At 40.1% G+C, this 18,473-nt stretch overlaps 1 protein-coding gene across 1 annotated transcript; it reads left to right on the top strand.

Moving 5' to 3' along the window:
* Window positions 1-2,860: 2,860 nt before the first annotated feature.
* On the top strand, window positions 2,861-3,900 carry LOC128581645 (interleukin-23 subunit alpha-like). Its single transcript, XM_053584735.1, has one exon. It carries the CDS (start codon window positions 3,012-3,014, stop codon window positions 3,582-3,584), a length of 573 nt encoding a protein of 190 aa, XP_053440710.1. The 5' UTR covers window positions 2,861-3,011; the 3' UTR covers window positions 3,585-3,900.
* Window positions 3,901-18,473: the final 14,573 nt, after the last annotated feature.

Genomic DNA, 18,473 nt, shown 5'->3' with positions numbered 1-18,473 from the left:
GCTGTTTTGATCTCTACCCCTATCTATAGTATTAAGTGCACATAATAACTTGGGGAAATAAACTGGGCATAAATATGTCCAGAAAGGGGAGGCAGAATGATTTAGCAGGTTCTAAGTCCAGGTCTGGCCTGATAGAAGACCTTCAGAAAACCAGATAATATCTATTCTTTTGAATTTGTTAAGGTTAACATGTCTAACCTTAGTGTGCAGGAATCTGCTGGCTGGGATGAAGAGGATTGTCTAAAACTGTATAACTCTTTGCAAATAGAGGGACAAAACCTTATTCATCAGAGTTTGATCATGAGGATTAAAGTGGACAGGAGTAGCACCACAAACCAAAACACTGAGAAAGTTTTACCCTCAAGATTAAACCTTTGCCCAAGGACTAGCTATTCTGGCTCATCCTCTCCAGGTACTACCCATTGGATATCCCAGTGAGCTTCTTGGACAGTGCTTTTTCTCATATTTGTGAATACTTTATGCTTATATCCACTGAAGTTTTCTATCCTGATTGCAAGCTTCAAGCTAAAGGAGAAGAGAAGAGAAGAAAAGGGAAGGGAAGAGCAGAGAAGAGAAGAGAAGAGAAAGAAAAGAAATGAAAAAGCTTTCTTATTATATAATAAGTCTGGCCTTTATGGAATTCCTGGTTCCTCACAGGGGCAGGCCAGCAGCCACTTGGCTTATACAAAAAAGGACACCCAAAGTGGGATTTGCAAATAGATTCTGTAACTCATCAATCCACCATGTGGTTGAGAAATCGGTGGTCCCTCAAAAAGAAAGCAAAAGCAGCCAGATCAGAAGAAAAGAAAAGAAGTTCTGTAGAAGGACACTTGGAGATGGTTCCAAGAGATTCTGTTATTTTAGAAGAAAACTCACTGGAAGAGAAACAGAACAACGCCTTAAGGGCATTGAAGGGACTGGAAGCTGTGCAGTCGGCCTAGTGGTGTAGTTATTCTCTCTGCCAGGACACAGTAGGACATTGTGGCCCTTGATCCAGCCTAGTGGAAAGCAGACTTAAGCTGTGGATAGAGCTGCATGAGGAAGAAGAGCATGATATCCAGTATTCTTCCAATGCTCTACTTTGTGAAAAAGCCTCAGCCAGCTCTTGAATTGTGAAGGTTATGACCAGTTGTCTACAACGGAGGACCACACTTGTCTACAATGTTGGGGATAAACATTTAATAAAAGACATTAACCACAATAAGAAACTCATGTCCACAAAAAAGGAAATGGGATAATAATAACATAAGACAATAATTATGATGATCCCTTTGCATGAGATACCTGGGAAATGTATTCTAAGGATAATTATTGCTAATGCTTGGGGCAGCAAAATAATTCTCTTTGTTGAAACAGTTTTACAAAAATCTTATGCCCCAAAAGTTGTCACTTAAGTAATAAGAAGTTTTCCTTAATAAAGCATGAGATTTGTCTTGTCACGTGGTTTAGAGAAATCAGTCCTAGAGGAAGCATGTCTTATGTAAAAACAGTCTGACATTGCTGTCTGAGAAGACAAGGATATCTTGTATGAGGAATAAAGGCCTGGGAGAAAACATTTAATTTTTTAAAAGTAGGCATGAAGGGGCGGCACCTGTGGCTCAAGGAGTAGGGCGCCGGTCCCATATGCCGGAGGTGGCGGGTTCAAACCTAGCCCCGGCCAAAAACCACAAAAAAAAAAAAAGTTAAAAGTAGGCATGAAAAATATAGCCTCCATGATGGTAGTCTAGTAGAAGCTCCTTTGCAGCCTCTCTCAAGAAAAGAGGGAAAAAACATTTGCCACCATTTAGACCACTCCAGAGATATCATTACAGAAAAACTGAGTGATTGTGTGGGACACCAGGAGCAGAAAAGAGAAGCAGAAACAGAAATCAATAAAGAAAACAGGGTCAACTCAAGCCTCACGTCCTGGGGTTAAAGGATGGAAAGTGAAAGAAAAGAAAGAAATAATAAATAAAGAAACCACACATCGGAGAAATCAGTTAAAGAACCCTGAAAAAATGAACAAACAGGAGATATCAGCTCTTCCAAGACATCACAACAGAGCTACTACAGAGAATCTAACCATAATGAAATGGTTGAAATGATAGAAATGGAATCCAGAATACAGATGCCGAATAAAATTAAGGGATTTGGAGAGAAAATTGAAAACCAGCAAAAATCAAAAGAATGTCACACAGAACAAGTGAAATTAAAAACAAAATCGGGGTGGTGCCTGTGGCTCAGAGGAGTAGGCGCCAGCGCCATATGCTGGAGGTGGAGGGTTCAAACCCAGCCCCGGTCAAAAACTACAAAAAAAAAAAAAAAAAAAAGAAACAAAATAAACTACTGCTACTTGGATTAAAAAAAAAAGAAGAAGAAATTAAAAACAAAATCACCAATTGGATTTTTGTAAAAAATCATTCAACCATTTCATTATGGTTAGAATTCCCTGTAGTAGCTCTGTTGTGATGTCTTGGAAGAGCTGTTATCTCCTGTTTGTTCATGTTTTCAGGGTTCTTTAACTGATTTCTCCGATGCGTGGTTTCCTTATTTATTATTTCTTTCTTTTCTTTCACTTTCCATCATTTAACCCCAGGATATGAGGCTTGAGTTGACCCTGTTTTCTTTATTGATTTCTGTTTCTGCTTCTCTTTTCTGCTCCTGGTATCCCACACAATCACTCTGTTTTTCTGTAATTTCTGGATTTTTGTAAAATCCAATTTCTGGACAAAATTAGGAAAAATATCATGGATCTTAAAGAATTGAAAGAGGCATTCAGGAAATTTCAAAATACAACAGAGTATTTCAACAACAGATTAAAATCAGGGAGAAGAAAGAATGCCATGCATTGAAGACAAGACTCTTGAGCTAAAGGGAGAAAAACAGGAAGCAGCTCAGAAACTCTCCATGAACAGGGGGAACCAAACCAGAGACACAGAACAGAGAATCAGGCTCAGAGCAAGTTGAAGTGGGCAGAAATTCTAAAGGCTGCAAGGCAGAGAGCCATCCAGACTTGAGAAGCAGGCAACAAGATGTTGGGAAGCAGAGCTGTGATGCTGCTATTGCTGCTGCCCTGGACTCTTCAGGGTCGGGCTATGCCTGGGGGCAGCAGCCCTGCCTGGGCCCAAGGCCAGCAGCTCTCACAGAAGCTCTGCACTCTGGCCTGGAGTGCACATCCACCTGTGGGACACATGGATCTACTTAGAGAAGAGGGAGATGAAGAGACTACAAATGATGTTCCCCATATCCAGTGTGAGGATGGTTGTGATCCCCAAGGACTCAAGGACAACAGTCAGTTCTGCTTGCAAAGGATTCACCAAGCTCTGCTTTTTTATGAGAAGCTACTAGGATCAGATATTTTCACAGGGGAGCCTCCTCTGCTCCCTGATGGCCCTGTGGGCCAGCTTCATGCCTCTCTACTGGGTCTCAGCCAACTCCTGCAGCCTGAAGGTCACCACTGGGAGCCTCAGCACACTCCAAGCCCCATTCGTAGCAAACCATGGCAGCGTCTCCTTCTCCACTTCAAGATCCTTCGCAGCCTCCAGGCCTTTGTGGCTGTAGCTGCCCGGGTCTTTGCCCATGGAGCAGCAACCCTGAGTCCCTGAAGCCAGCAGCTTAAGGATGGCACTCAGATTTCCATGGCTCAGCAATGCCAAGATAAAACCTACCATCCCAGACCCCTGTGAGCCAACCAGTTAATTAGTCCATTAACTATAATAGGACTTGCATATTTGAAAAATTACCAATACTGACTGACTTATGATGCTGACAAGGTTGAATATTTATTAGATGGGAAGGGAAATTTTGGGATTATTTATCCCAATGGGAGCAGTTTGGGGAGGAGGATTATTTATTATATTTATTCTGGATGGTGTATTTTTTTCAATAAAGATTTATTTATGTGGCTAAAAAAAAAAAAAAAAAAAAGACTCTTGAGCTAACCTAATCAAAGAGGCACAAAAGGGAAGAGCAAAAGCAGAGCAATCTTGAAGAGAGATACATGACTGTGGATGTTGTGCAAGTGTGTGAACAAAGGAGAACAAATGAGTGCCAAAAACATGGAAGCTCAAGTTGAAAGTTTATAATAGTTGAAAATTTTCAAAGCCTCACCAGAGACTTAGACATACAGCTACTAGAGGACTATTGAACTCTAGGATGACTCAAATGAAGTAAAGCATCTTGTAGACAGATTGGAATTAACCTGGACAAAGTCAAAATGCAAGAAAAAATTCTATAAACTGTCAAGCATAAGCACTACCTGATCTACAAGGCTAACCCTATCAGGTTAGCATCTGTGCTGCACCTGTAGTCCCCTCTACTTGGGAGTTGATTTCTCAGCAGAAATTTTACAAACCAGAAGAGGGTTCCTATGTTCAATCCTCCTAAACACAACTACTGCCAACCTAGCATTCATTATCATGTAAACTAAGTTTCATATTTGATGGAGAAATCAAATCTTCTCCTGGCATGCAAACTTTGTGATTACTAGACCTGCCCTGAAGGAAGGGATCTGTACTATACACAGACTAATACAATGGACTCCCAGCAAAGTAAAGCTACCTAGTAACTAAAAGACAAAGGAAAAGACTACCTCCTTTGGTGATACCTATAATTCATGTGTTTGTGTGCTTTTCATAGTTAATGACTCAAGTGGTGAAACAATGAAACAAAGTCCCCAATAACAAGACAAATAGAAATCCAGCCTACTTGTCAATTCTCTCAATAAACGTGAACAGCTTGAACTTCCCACTGGCTGATTGATCAAAAAGAAGTCAAGCTGAGTAGCTTCTATCTTCAGAAAATGCATCTAACCTCCAAAATAAAAGAAACCAACACACAGGGTAAAAGGTTGGAGAACAATATTATTTTATACCATTGAAAACCCAAAGAAACTGGGAGTTGCAGTTCTCATTGCAGATACCATTGACTTTAAAGGAGCAAAAGTAAAGATAGACAAAAATGGATATTACACGTGTTCTGAAAACCATGTTTGCAAACTTGCCACTGGGTGCTGACATTAGCAGCACTACAAAAATAACTTAGGAAGGTTTCATAACCTTGGTATATCTGCATCTCATAGCCGTATTCTTTTAGATCTGTGATAGTGTCTTGCTTATTGGTGTTCATTATTGTTGTTGTATGTTTTTATGTGTCTTTTTTTTTGTGTGTGTGTGGTTTTTGGCTGGGGCTGGGTTTGAACCCGCCACCTCCAGCATATGGGACCGGCGCCCTACTCCTTGAGCCACAGGCGCCGCCCGTTTTTATGTGTCATTATGAGAATGTCAGAGCTTAAATTTGAGCAACAAATAAGCATTAAATTTCTTATTATCCTTGGCAAGAAAAAAAAAAAAAGAAAGAAAACCACTAGAATTTCTAGATCTTGTTTCCTCACCTTTACATGGAGAATGAGAGTAGGCTGAAAGTTGATGAGTGGTTGCTAAGGGGTGGGAACATGGGGGGAATGATGAGGGTCTGCCTGTGGGGTTTCTTTTTTTCTTTTTTTGAGATACAGTCTCATTCTGTTGCCCCAGGTAGAGCTCACAGCAACTTCAAACTCCTGGGCTCAAGTGATCCTCTTGCCTCAGCCTCCCAAGTGGCTGAGACTACAGGTGTGCACCACCATGCCTGGCTAATTTTTCTATTTTTAGTAGAGACAGAGTTTTGCTCTTGCTCAGGCTGGTCTCAAATTCCTGAGGTCAAGCAATCCTCTCACGTTGGTCTCTCAGCATGCTAGTATTACAGGCATGAGCCACCATGCTGGGCCACGATGGGGTTTCCCTTTTGGGGTGATGAAATGTTCTAGAATTAGTGGTGATGGCTACATACCTTGTGAATGCAAAATATATTAAAAACCACTGAATTGGTCACCTTAAAATGGTAAATTTTATGGCAAATAAATGATGTCTCAATCTTTAAAGAAAGTAGTAGGTGCTGCTTCACAGGGCAATGGTTATACATATACAATACACACAAAAGACTTTGCAAAACTAGAAAGCATCATTTTTAGTGAGGATAAGTTGTTTTAGTTGGGAAGGTTTATTTTCTATTTGGTTTTTGGGGGGACAGGGGTGTCCAATGCAAGTAATAGAAACCTACCTTGAGAATTTACTAATTCATGTAACCAAACCACAGGATGCTATAGGCTCTAGAACAAGAGATTCTTACTGGTCCTGAATTCTCTCCATCCCTCATCTTGATTTTTCTGAATGTTACTGTCATCCCTTAATTGTGCCAGGGGAAATGGGTATCTGTGGTCAGGCTCCCAACACACAATTTATCTTTTGTTAACAGAGAAGAGCCAGGGTATTTGGTTCTCTGGCCTGAAGTTCAAAACTCCTATGGAATGGCTTCAGCTGGATAAAATATCCAACCTTATTTTTAGTTACGGTGGCCCAGGAGATGAATTCTATGAGCAGACTGGCAGTTTCCATTAGAATTCTGCCTTTAGCAGACAGAGCAACACATGTCCCTACAAGGGACTAATGATTCAAATGTCAAGTTGGAGCCAGAAGGGACAGTAGACATCTCCAAGAACATCCAGTCCAATTTCCTCATTTCAAGAGTGGGGAGCTATCTTTAGAGAACTGGTTAGCAGTACCAAGACTAGTTCTCTGGCCTTTTAACTGCCAGTCAGGTGAATGTAGAGTTGGCAATTCCCAAACTCCACAGCATAGCAAAAACAGGGAAATTTGTTAAAAATGCAGATTGCAGAATACGCACTCCATATTTAAACAAGAATTTGGGGGACTGAGGCATATGAGTCTGCATTAAATTATAAGTACCCCAAATGATTCTAATATTTAGGATCCACCACTTAGAAAAGAAATTTGGGAGCTTAAATTCCATCCCCTGAAATGCTGATATGCTGGTCCTATTGCTCCTATGTAGCTATGGTTGAGAACAATTAATGTTAAATAACGCACATTAGAATAACCAGGGAAGCTTTAATAACATTTCAAATACCTGGACCCAACCCTAGAGATTCTAATTTAATAGATACAATTTATAATAAGGGTGCTAATATTTTTCAAGAGCTCAGCAGGTACTTCTGAAGTTCAGCCAAGGTTGAGAACCATCATCTCAGACCTTCCTTCCTTCCTGACCACAGGGGCTGTTAATAAAATACCCATATGGAAAGTTATTGTCAACTCGTATGTTGTAAAGTGTGATGATGAAGATAACAACGATGAAGACATTTCTGGAGTGTTTCCTAAGTACCAGGCACTATGGTAAACATTTCATGAGCATAATCTCATTTCATCTTCAACAACATTAGCCTCTGCGTATGATTTTCCCTTTTCCTTGATTATAATATGTCATCAATCGAGGACTATCAATTTAATAACAGTTGTTAGAGAGCGTCTGTTGTGAGTTAATAGGAAAATATAAAGATTTCATCAGTTCTCCAGAGACAAGGTTTACTTTACTTAGAATAAATGTACATTAGGGGAGTGAGGGAAAGGAGGAGTAGAGAGAGGGAAGGAGGGAGGAGGGTGGGGTCTCGGTGTGTGACACACCTCTTGGGGGCAAGACACAATTGTAGGAGGGACTTTTATTTAACAAATGCAATCACTGTAACCTGGTTTATTATACCTTCAATGACTCCCCAACAATAAAAAAATAAATAAGTAAATGTACATTTAGTGCTATTTAAAATGAAATACAAATAAACATGTGGTGTTGCCAGTGCAAATGACTCACGTCATGATATCAAATGAACAGATACCTTCTATGTAACCGTCGAAGTCTAGCTATATTCACAAAGGTCACTTATGTCTTATACTGGGGTATCCACCCTGAGCTTGGAAGCTGACACATTTGTTATAGACGCACTTCATTTCAGGGGAAAATGTATATCTATGAATTGCACAATCATGGTATTATCCCTATTTTCAAGTGAGGCTTTAAAAGATTAAGTGACATGCCCAAAGTCATAGGGTTCATCATACGCCAGAAATCATAACCAAGCATCCTTGATACTAAAGTTCTCCAGAAGCTTCTCTACTGACAAATTTACTTGACAAGAACAAAGCAGTTTGTCAGAACTAAGTTTTACCAGCTCTCTCTGCTTTCAGCTCTTGGAATTAGTGGTCCCACGAATGGACACAGTGGTGGGCTTCCAAGACCTAACCAATCCCTACAGTACAATTGATATGTCTCTAAATGCAACACAAGAACAAATTAGAAAGCATTTTGAAACAAATACAATAACTGAAAATTAAGAATTCTATCCAAAATTAATGCATTTATCTTTGGTGGGGGTAAGTCAGTTAAGAAAATATGTTAAGACTTGAAAATAAGTTTTAAGCTTTGAAACAGGCCATTATCAAACGATTGGCACAACCAAAATTTACCTGACGTCGTTTGGTTCTTTTATTTCTTTTTGAAAGAGTTATTTAGTAAGAAAATTAAATGTTGATTTTAAAAAAGAATGGAACAAAGAACAATTCAGATATAAAGATATTAAACATTCCCACTAATTCCCATCCCCACTCCCCTAAGAAATAATTTGTTTAGTGCCTATTTTTTCCAGAATATATATGTCTAAAACGATTTTTCTTCATTAAAGTTTGATTACAGTATATGTATATATGGAGTCTGTAACTTGTCTTTTTTCTCCTACACACACACAGTGATCATCTTACATTATTTTAACCGGAAGGCAAATTAAATAGTTCACCGTGAGCACTGGGATTTCTTTTGTAGCTGCAAACGTTTGTGTAGCACTATAGTAATGTCCTTAAATGCAACCCTATTCTCCCAGCTTTAGTAAAGCTCTATTTATAAATCAAATCCAAAGTAACCAGAGAGTTGGCATAATCTTTGGTCTTCTCTGCTGGTACAGAGAAATCACAATTTGTGGTTTCCAACATTTGTAGGGTTCTAAATAGCAGCCTCCCTCTGAAGTTCCTCCTACCCCAAGTCACCATATGCTGGTAAATTGGCTTGGGTGGGAGTAAGGAGAAACCCTCATCTGTAATGTTTGCTAATTTCCATGGTGTAAATACTCCCACTATGAACAGTTTCCAGTATCAACAGTTCAACAACTGGCTCACAAAATTCCTGAATATTTAACAATTGACTTTTTCTCTAACCCATAATGTCAAGCCATTGAATGACCAATTATGACACCATATGACACTTTTATCTTGATACAATCCTATTGCAGGCTGATTTCATGCATCTAGTCACTGTACCTCACAGAAAGATGTGTATAATGGAACAAATGACCCAAGGCCAAAAATGGGAAAGAAAAAATAAATTAGATGAACAGACACTCCTCTCAAATTTCTTTATACAGGAGAGTAATTTCTAGCATACAACCTCCAAGTATGATGAGGTGCTTCTGTAAACATGGAAGTATCAATATGATTATGTTAGCATTTTTTTCTTTTCCCAGATAAAGTATCCCACAAGTCTGGTTTTCTCTTATATTAATACCCATTAGGTGTTCTTTACAATTTTCCCTTTTACAGCTGTTAAATCGCTTATGCCTTCACTATTTTTTCTTGCTTAATGATTTTTGTGGAAGTTAACTTAGTAAGCATTTTAAAGTCTTACCAGTTGTGGCAATAAAATAATGAGACTTTAAAATCCAACCATGCATCTGGAAAGATAGGAAAATCATGCACTTACTTCTTAGGAAAACACACACTCATTCTAATGAGGCTGCCATTGCTCAAAAATGTTTTGGAAATTCTCTTCATGAATTGCCTTTAGAGCAAGATGATGAGGTATGGATGAAAACTAGTTTTGTTGCCCTATAGTACTGCTTCATATTTTTCTAATTAAAAATAAAATCTCTGGCCTGTAATCCTAGCACTCTGGGAGGTTGAGGCGGGAGAATCTCTTGAGCTCAGGAGTTTGAGAGCAAGAGTGAGACATTGTCTCTACCAAAAAAAAAAAAAAAATAGAAAAATTAGTTGGACATTATGGCTGGTGCCCAGAGTCCCAGCTACTCAGGAGGCTGAGGTGAGAAGATGGCTTGAACCCAGTTGGGTTTTTTTGGTTTTTGTTCTTTTGAGACAGAGTCTCCCTTTGTCGCCCAGTAGAGTGCCCTGGCGTCATAGTTCACAGCAACCTCAAACTCTTGGACTTGAGTGATTCTCTTGTCTCAGCCTCCCGAGTAGCTGGGACTACAGGTAACTGCCACAACTCCCAGCTATTTTTAGAGATGGGGGTCTCACTCTGGCTCAGGCTGGTCTCGAACTTGTGAGCTCAGGCAATCCACACACCTTGGCTTCCCTAGGATTATAGGCGTGAGCCACTGAGCCTGGCCTGAACCCAGGAATTTAAGATTGCTGTGAGCTAGGCTGATGCCACTGCACTCTAGCCGGGGTGACAAAATATGACTCTGTCTCACACACACATACACACACACACACACACACAAAAAAAACCTGTGATAAAGAGTAAAGAGCACTGGATTTGGAATCAGAAGATCTGGATTCGAGTCTAAACTCTGCCACCTACTAGTTTTATCATTTTGCGTATCTCTTAATATCCTTCTAACTGACTTTCTTCCTCTGTAATTTGAGAATGAAAGTACTTAGGCATCACTTAGGGATATGTTCTGATAAATAGTGGTGTTGGTTTGTTTTTTTGTGTGAACATAAACAGTTAATTTACAAGGACCTAGATGGTGCAGCCTACTACACAGCTAGGCTACATATTATAGCCTATTTCTCCTAAGTTACAAATCTGCGTAGCCTATTACTATGATGGGTACTACAGGCAAATGCAACACAAAGATTAGTATTTGCATACCTAATCATAGAAAAGGTAGAATAAAAATACAGTAGAAAAGATAAAAAATGGTGTACCTGTATAGGGCACTTACCATGAATGGAGCTTGCGGGACTGGAAGTTGGTCTGGGTGAGTCAGAGAATGAGTGGTGAGTAAATGCGAAGGCCCAGGACATTATCGTATCTGAAGTATGTCACTGAGCCTCTCACTTTCGGTAGATAGTGTCAGAACTGAATTACATCATAGGACACCCTTCTGGTATCCAGTGAATTGGAGAATTGGTTGATGTGGGGAAAACTCTGACACACCTTTATTTTTTTTGCAGTTTTTGGCCAGGGCCGGGCTTGAACCCACCACCCCCGCTATATGGGGCCGGCACCCTACTCCTTTGAGCCACAGGCACCGCCTACTCTCTGACACATCTTGGTGTCAGAAGTATTGTGTGATACAGAGAAACAGTGTTTTTGTCGAGCATTCAAAAGACTATAGAAGACGTGTATATGGATCTCTTGGGTGAGCTTGTCGAACCCAAACAAGGCTCCTTTCGGGAGCTGCAATCCAGAGAAAGTATATCCTGAAACTCTCCCCAGTCTGGTCCTCAGCACTCTGCATTCTTCCTCGATTCTGCTCCCCATACCCACTCCACTGGATGGAATAGGATGCCTAACAGGATGCCTAACAGTCATGTTAGTAGGGCACTAACAGTCATGAAACAGGAGAAGATCCTGGTTCTGCTTTATTATTATTTTTTTTAATAGAGACAGAGTTTCACTTTATGGCCCTTGGTAGAGTGCCATGGCATCATACAGCTCACAGCAACCTCCAACTCCTGGGCTTAAGCGATTCTCTTGCCTCAGCCTCCCGAGTAGCTGGGACTACAGGCACCCGCCACAACGCCTGGCTATTTTTTGGTTGCAGTTCAGCCGGGGCTGGGTTTGAACCTGCCACCCTCGGTATATGGGGCCAGCGCCTTACCGACTGAGCCACAGGCGCCGCCCCTGCTCTGCTTTTGACAAGAACATCTTCATCTCTCTCTCTGCCAGCAGCCTGGGCCAGCCAGTCCTCTTTTTAAATGTCTGACTTCATATTACTGCTATTCTTGCCATTTTAAGATAGTCAAGGCCTGAGGGGCAAGACCACAAATTCCACAGTGGAGCCCAGGGCACCAGGAGGGTGTTCTGTCACAGAGTCAGGCTAAGAGGGAGAACGTAACCCCAAGCCCGGTGGATCCCAGTCACCCTGCCTCTAATCCACCGGATCATAGGAAGGAAACATTTGTCCGGTTATCCCAAGTTTCTTGCTGTAGAACTGGCCCTTTGTGATCTGGTGGAGCAATCACTGAAATCTGTCATCTGCAATATTCCTTTCGAATCTAAAAGTATTCTCTCTTCATTTTTCATGTTAATAAAAAAAAGCAACCATTTAGCTATTCCAATAATGATTATATTACATATAGTTTACTAAGTAGAATGACAGATAAATACATATTCTTACTACACTCGTTTTAGATTTATAAGTGTGTTTTGTTTATAAAAAAATAAGTGACGGTGCCTGTGGCTCAAGGAGTAGGGTGCCGGTCCCATATGCCGGAGGTGGCAGGTTCAAACCTAGCCCCGGCCAAAAACCACAAAAAAAAAAAAAAAAAAAAAAAAAATAAGTAAGGAGGGCAGCACCTGTGACTCAAAGGGGTAGGGCGCCGGCCCCATATGCTGGAGGTGGTGGGTTCAGGCCCAGCCCTGGCCAAAAACTGCAAAAAAAATAAATAAATAAGTAAGGAAAATTGCTTAATATTCTAAAGGGAAAATAAATCCTCTCTCACGTGGTTGTAAAACTTTCATTTATGGTGATAAGCTGCCCTGTAGAATAACACCCTTATTAACTGAGGTTTGAGGTTTTTCTGTGGGCACCCTCTTTATATTGCATTTTCTGATAGCTCGGGGTTTTGTAGTTAGTATAAGTATAATATGAAGTGCCTTACAAAAAAAGCAAACCCAAATCTAATAACATTTGAAATAGTTTACGACAGTGACAGATTGAACGTGAAGAATATGTTGACGTGATTTAGTTACCTTAGAGCCAGTATAGATTATAAAGTTTTTTAAAAGAAATGCTAAGCATTTTTTTTTTCAAATTCTAGACTTTTAAAAGGAGTTCCTTGAGATGGGAAAGTTTCAATGAACTCCATTAGTATTCTTTACCCATCACTTTAGAAGCTAAGTTTTTTGATGTTTGAAGATAAATTAGATATTGAAGCTGATCAAACATTCAAATGTTCCTAACTAGCAATATTCAGTATCTCACATCCATTTATAAAGCACTCAGTTACACACTTCCTTGTCTGCTGCTGGTAAACATTTGCACAACATACTTGATGACTCTTAGTCCCATCAACTGTTAGTTTCTTAAATTCAGGCAGAACCTTAAAGGTCTTAGTGTTAATATTAAAACAGATTATTTACTTGGGGGATACTTAAGAAATGATGAGACTGGGCGGTGCCTGTGGCTCAGTGAGTAGGGCGCCAGCCCCATATGCCGAGGGTGGCGGGTTCAAACCCAGCCCCGGCCAAACTGCAACCAAAAAATAGCCGGGCGTTGTGGCGGGCGCCTGTAGTCCCAGCTGCTCGGGAGGCTGAGGCAAGAGAATCGCGTAAGCCCAAGAGTTAAGAGGTTGCTGTGAGCCGTGTGATGCCACGGCACTCTACCCGAGGGCGGTACAGTGAGACTCTGTCTCTACAAAAAAAAAAAAAAAAAAAGAAATGATGAGACTAAATATTCCTTCTTTTCTGTAGACTTAACAGTGCTTTCCAGTAAGAATTAAAATATATATTTACAGCCAGGTGTAGTGGCTCGTGCTTATAATCCTAGCACTTTGGTTTATTTATTTTTTATTTTAATATACATTTTTAAAGTTTCTTTTATTGTTTCAGGTTCATTGAGGGTATAACGAATTAGGTTACACTGTTTGCATTTGTTAGGTAAAGTCCCTCTTATAATTGTGTCCCACCCCCAAGAGGCGTGCCATACACCATAACCCCCCATCCCCCCTCCCTCCTCCCTCTCCCTGCGCCTTCCTTCCCCTGCCCCTCACCTGGAATCAATTTAAGTTTTTCTCTTATATGGGTATGAATTAGATTGTCTACTGGCTTCACATTATGACTGAGTATATTAGATTCTTGCTTCTCCATTCTTGTGATACTTTACTAAGAAGAATATGTTCCAACTCTATCAAGGTTAATACAAAAGATGTAAAGCCTCCATCTTTTTCAGCGGCTGAATAGTGTTCCATGATCTACATATACCACCGCTTGTTAACCCACTCCTGATTGGTGAGCATTTAGGTTGTTTTCACATTTTAGTGATTATATATTGAGCTGCGACAAATAGTCTAGTGCAAATGTCCTTATGGTAAAATGATTTTTTTTCCTCCTGGGTGGATGCCTAGTAATGGGATTACAGGATCAATCCTAGCACTTTGGGAGGCTGAGGTGGGAGGATCACTTGAACCCAGGAGTTTGAGGTTGCAATGAGCTGTGATGACACCACTGTACTCTCCAGGACAAAAGAAAGACTCTGTCTCAGACACACATATATACAGATATGTATATGAATTTTTTTTAATTTAAAGGTAATTCATATTCACTGCTTAAAAAATAACAAAAATGGAGACTAAAAAAATGAAAACAAGTCACTTGAAGTCCCACCATCGAAGGAACAATTTGGAATTCTGATGTATACTCTTTATAAAATATTATATTTCATTGAAAACATATTTTTTGAAGGTTTAACATATGTCCAGAACTGTTTTGAGTGTTAAGAAATAAGAGAGCTGAATGAGGCACAGTCTTTGTCTCAGGACTCACAAATAAAACATTGATCAGGAGCTAGGAGAAGTGTTGATATTTGCTAATTTTTGATGTTTTGAATATTTATGGCTGAAAGCCTTCTTGAAAACAGTTCTGTCTCAGGTGAGTCAAAGTCTCCTCCAACCTCTTTGAGTCTACTACAATCTTGGTCTTTCATGTCCTGTTTATTTGGGCCAGATTGAAATAAGTGGATTTGATGGGTACACAGACATATTTATTAGTTGGGGCTGTTATACAGATTCCCCTAGGGAAATATTCATTTCTCAATGTGTTTTATGTTAGATTTGGAGGATAGAGATACATGTTATATACGGAAATAGATTTTATGGCCCAACAACCATACAAAATGCAAAACTCATTGTTGATGGGTGATTTACCTCGACATGGGAGCTAAAACCGTTAAACCTCTAGAAGAAGACGTAGGAAAATATCTTCATGACCTTGAGGTAGGCGAAGATTTCTTAGCAGGCTATAAAAAATATGGAAAATTTGACATTAGCAAAATTAAAACCATTAACTAATTGGGCTGTGCCTGTGGCTCAAAGGAATAGGGAGCCGGCCTCATATGCCAGAGGTGGTGAGCTCAAACCCAGCCCTGGCCAAAAACTGCAAAAAAAAAAACCAAAAAAAAAAAACCATCAACTAATTAAAAAACAGGCTTCTTATTTTTTTCAGAGACAGTTTTTAAAAAAAAAAAGAAAGAAAATGACAAGGCAATTTCCAGACAATAAGAAAATATTCATGATACATATATCTAACAAAATACTCATATATACAATATATATAAAGAACTCCAATAAATCAATGATAAAAAGATAAACAATTGAAAAGGCCCAGACTAAAAAAGATTAGGCAAAATATTTGAAGAGATAATTCACATTAGAAAATATATAAATGGTCAATAAGCCCATGAAAGGGTGCTTAACATCATCGTTAATCAAGAAAATGCAAATTAAAATCATTATATAGTAAGGTGCCACATCAAATCAACTATAATGACTAAAGAAAAGATTTAAATACCAACCATCCACAAAGATAAGAGCCAGCTGTGAATATAAAATGCTGTAATTGCTTTGGGAAAGAGTTTGCCGCTAAACTTATTGGCAGCATTAATTCCACTCATAGATGGACTTTTCAGTGTCTGTGTATTTATATATATTATCTAATACCACACACTGAAAACCTTGCTGCCTCTAAGAGGAATGAAAGAGCATATCCACAAAAAGACTGGTACAAAGAATGTTCACACAACAAACACCAACTACTAATTCACAAAACAACAGAAATATTATATTCAGGGAAAGAAGGAGGCGCACATTAGTCCTTAGTATATGATACTATTTATATAAAATACAAGGTGAAAGTAAGGTGTGGTGTTCAAAATCACTTAGAATAATGATTGCCTCTGGAAAAGGGGCCAGGAGGACTGGAAAGAGCACAAGGGAACTTGGTGGGGTGCTGGAAATGTTCTGTCTTGATTTGGGTGATGGTAACACAAGTGTACACTTTTTGGGTAACTTTTAATTTTGACATATATTATTTTCAACTTACAGAAAAGTCACAAAGCTAGGACAAGGAACTTCTGCACTCTCTTTATCCAGATTCACCAACTGTAAGGTGTATATATTTATCGAAATTCATTGAACGATACGCTTAATATCCAGGATTTTACTGGGCGTAAATGTTATCCTAATAAAGCGGAGAAAAGGGTATTTTACTGAAAAACTGCTGAGGATTTATTAAATCTCCAAAAGAATGTTACACACATTATGTATTTTTCCAAGATTTTTTTGGGTAAGAAACCTAGTTTTCAATGAAGTCCTGGTGTCCTAAGCAATGTTCTTCTCAGCCCTGACTGCTCATCAGGACCACCTGGGAAACTTTTAAAGTCTTCTGATGTCCACGCTGCACCTCGGACTAAATAAACTAGGCTTTTGGTGCAGGTGAACTATCAACCTATTTAAATCCTGGGTGACTCCAAAGCATAGCCATGGCTGAGGACTCCTGTTTTATGGAAAGCTTTCTTATCTTTTAAGCATCTACACTTGCCCAGTTAGACAATGGCTCACATTTGATAAACATTACCACCAAGGCCAGTGACCCGGTATCCCAACTCAGAGGATTTCTGCACTGAAAATAAAGGTCTGTCTTCCTGGCTGGTGCCCATCTGGGTGGCTCTCTGGCTCTGGGACTCTGGATTCTGCCCTCCACATCTCTATGTCCTGCCTGCAATTCATTTCAGGTGACTGACCTCTCTGGGCCAGGTGCCCAGGAAAATATTTGCCTATTTTCTTCCAGCCCAACTCTATACTATTAAATAATCTTATTGGCTGTCTTGCTCCTGTCAGGTGACCAGCACCCAATGAGAACAAGGCTTTTGTCCCCTGAGCCATACAGTCCACATCCTGAACTTGCTCAAGTTCCTGCTTCCCACTGTTTCCAGCCCTGTTTCTGATCTCAGCTTCCAGTCTCTTGCCTCACTTTGACCAGTCTCAAACTTGAATAGGAGATTGCTCCTTTGGCCCAGACATTGGTTCTAATATGCTTGTACTGCATGCATCTATCACAGTCCTTACCTCTACCCCCTCTGACACCACCGCTTTCCAGCCTAGACCAGTTCCCCTTTCAGGTGCTCCGACAGCAGAGTGAGCCCCCACTTAGGAAAGAGAATGGGGCAGTTTCTCCCTGCCTCAACTAACTTCTCTGATCTCACCTAAATGTGCAGTTTGGACCTGACCACTCTGTCTTGGCTGGTATTATCCTCTGACCTGGCCTGGCCAGCCTGATTCTGCAGGACATAGAGCTCTGGAGGGCAGAATCCAGGGTCCCAGAGTCATAAGGAATTGCACATTAGCCCGAAGCCATTATATCAGGTTTCTGTGTGCTTCTGAGGGGCTGGTGCTGCCCCACATTCCATTCCACTGACCGTGTGGTGCATTCTTAGTGCAAGCAGCTAGATGAAGTGTGTATCAGAAAATACAGCTGCTAACCCCTTGGAACTCCAAGTGCCCTCTCTGTCATCCACCTCCCTTGGCTCAGGCCTGCCCCTTCCTGACTTGGGTCACAGCTTTGATCCAGGGTTTATCTTCATGTCTATTCATGGTTTGTATCTGCCCCGAGCCTCAAACCCATATCATAGATCCCTCCAAGGGGACACCGAGGCCAAATTCCAGACATCAGGTTCATAGATATCTGTTGTTTTTGCCTGTGCAGCCTCCACTCCCTCCTGGTAACCATACCAAATTTTTGCTTGGGGAAACCAATATTCGCTTCCAATTAGAAATAGCATTGATTCATCATAACATGTAGAGTGTCCCTCCCTTGACCAAGGCTTGAGCAGAAGTCTGAGGGTAAATCAAACACTTTCTTGAAACTTGAGTGGAGCAGAGCAGGAAAAGTTAAAATACATCTAAACAGCCAAACCTACTTACCTCCCAGGGCAATGCTTATTTGTTTCTACCCCCTAAAGCCTCTGAACTCTCTGTTCTTCTCTAAGATTTATCCTTTCATTCTACATTTTCTTCAATTCTCAGCACTTATATATTTATTTTTTTATAGTACCAAAAGCTGGTTCTATTGTTTGTGACTAATAGATTCACCTAGTGCACAGTCAGCTTTTATTTCCTTTTCTGACAGATTTTACAGAATTATTTTATAAGGGTGATTTACATCACAGAATTGCATTCAAGAGCTGTGGAGAAGTAGCTCCCAGACCTTTCCGTTCTATCCTTGCGTGTACAGCTGAGGAAACTGAGAGCTCAGGAATTTAGGTAACATGCGGTGAGTGCCCTGGTCGTCTACTTACTGATTTTATACTAAGGAAACTGTCTATGAGGTAGTTATGGATGAATGGGGAAGAGAGCATTTTTTTCAACATTTGGAAC

This window comes from Nycticebus coucang, chromosome 3, assembly GCF_027406575.1.
Source record: "Nycticebus coucang isolate mNycCou1 chromosome 3, mNycCou1.pri, whole genome shotgun sequence".
In the NCBI taxonomy this organism is placed as follows: Eukaryota; Metazoa; Chordata; class Mammalia; order Primates; family Lorisidae; genus Nycticebus; species Nycticebus coucang.
Note: the sequence above shows the minus strand (reverse complement) of the source record. Positions and strands in the feature narration are given on the sequence as shown.

Bases quoted from the DNA above. Each gene is read 5' to 3' on its own strand.
- LOC128581645 (XM_053584735.1), top strand. From the start codon at position 3,012: ATGTTGGGAAGCAGAGCTGTGATGCTGCTATTGCTGCTGCCCTGGACT.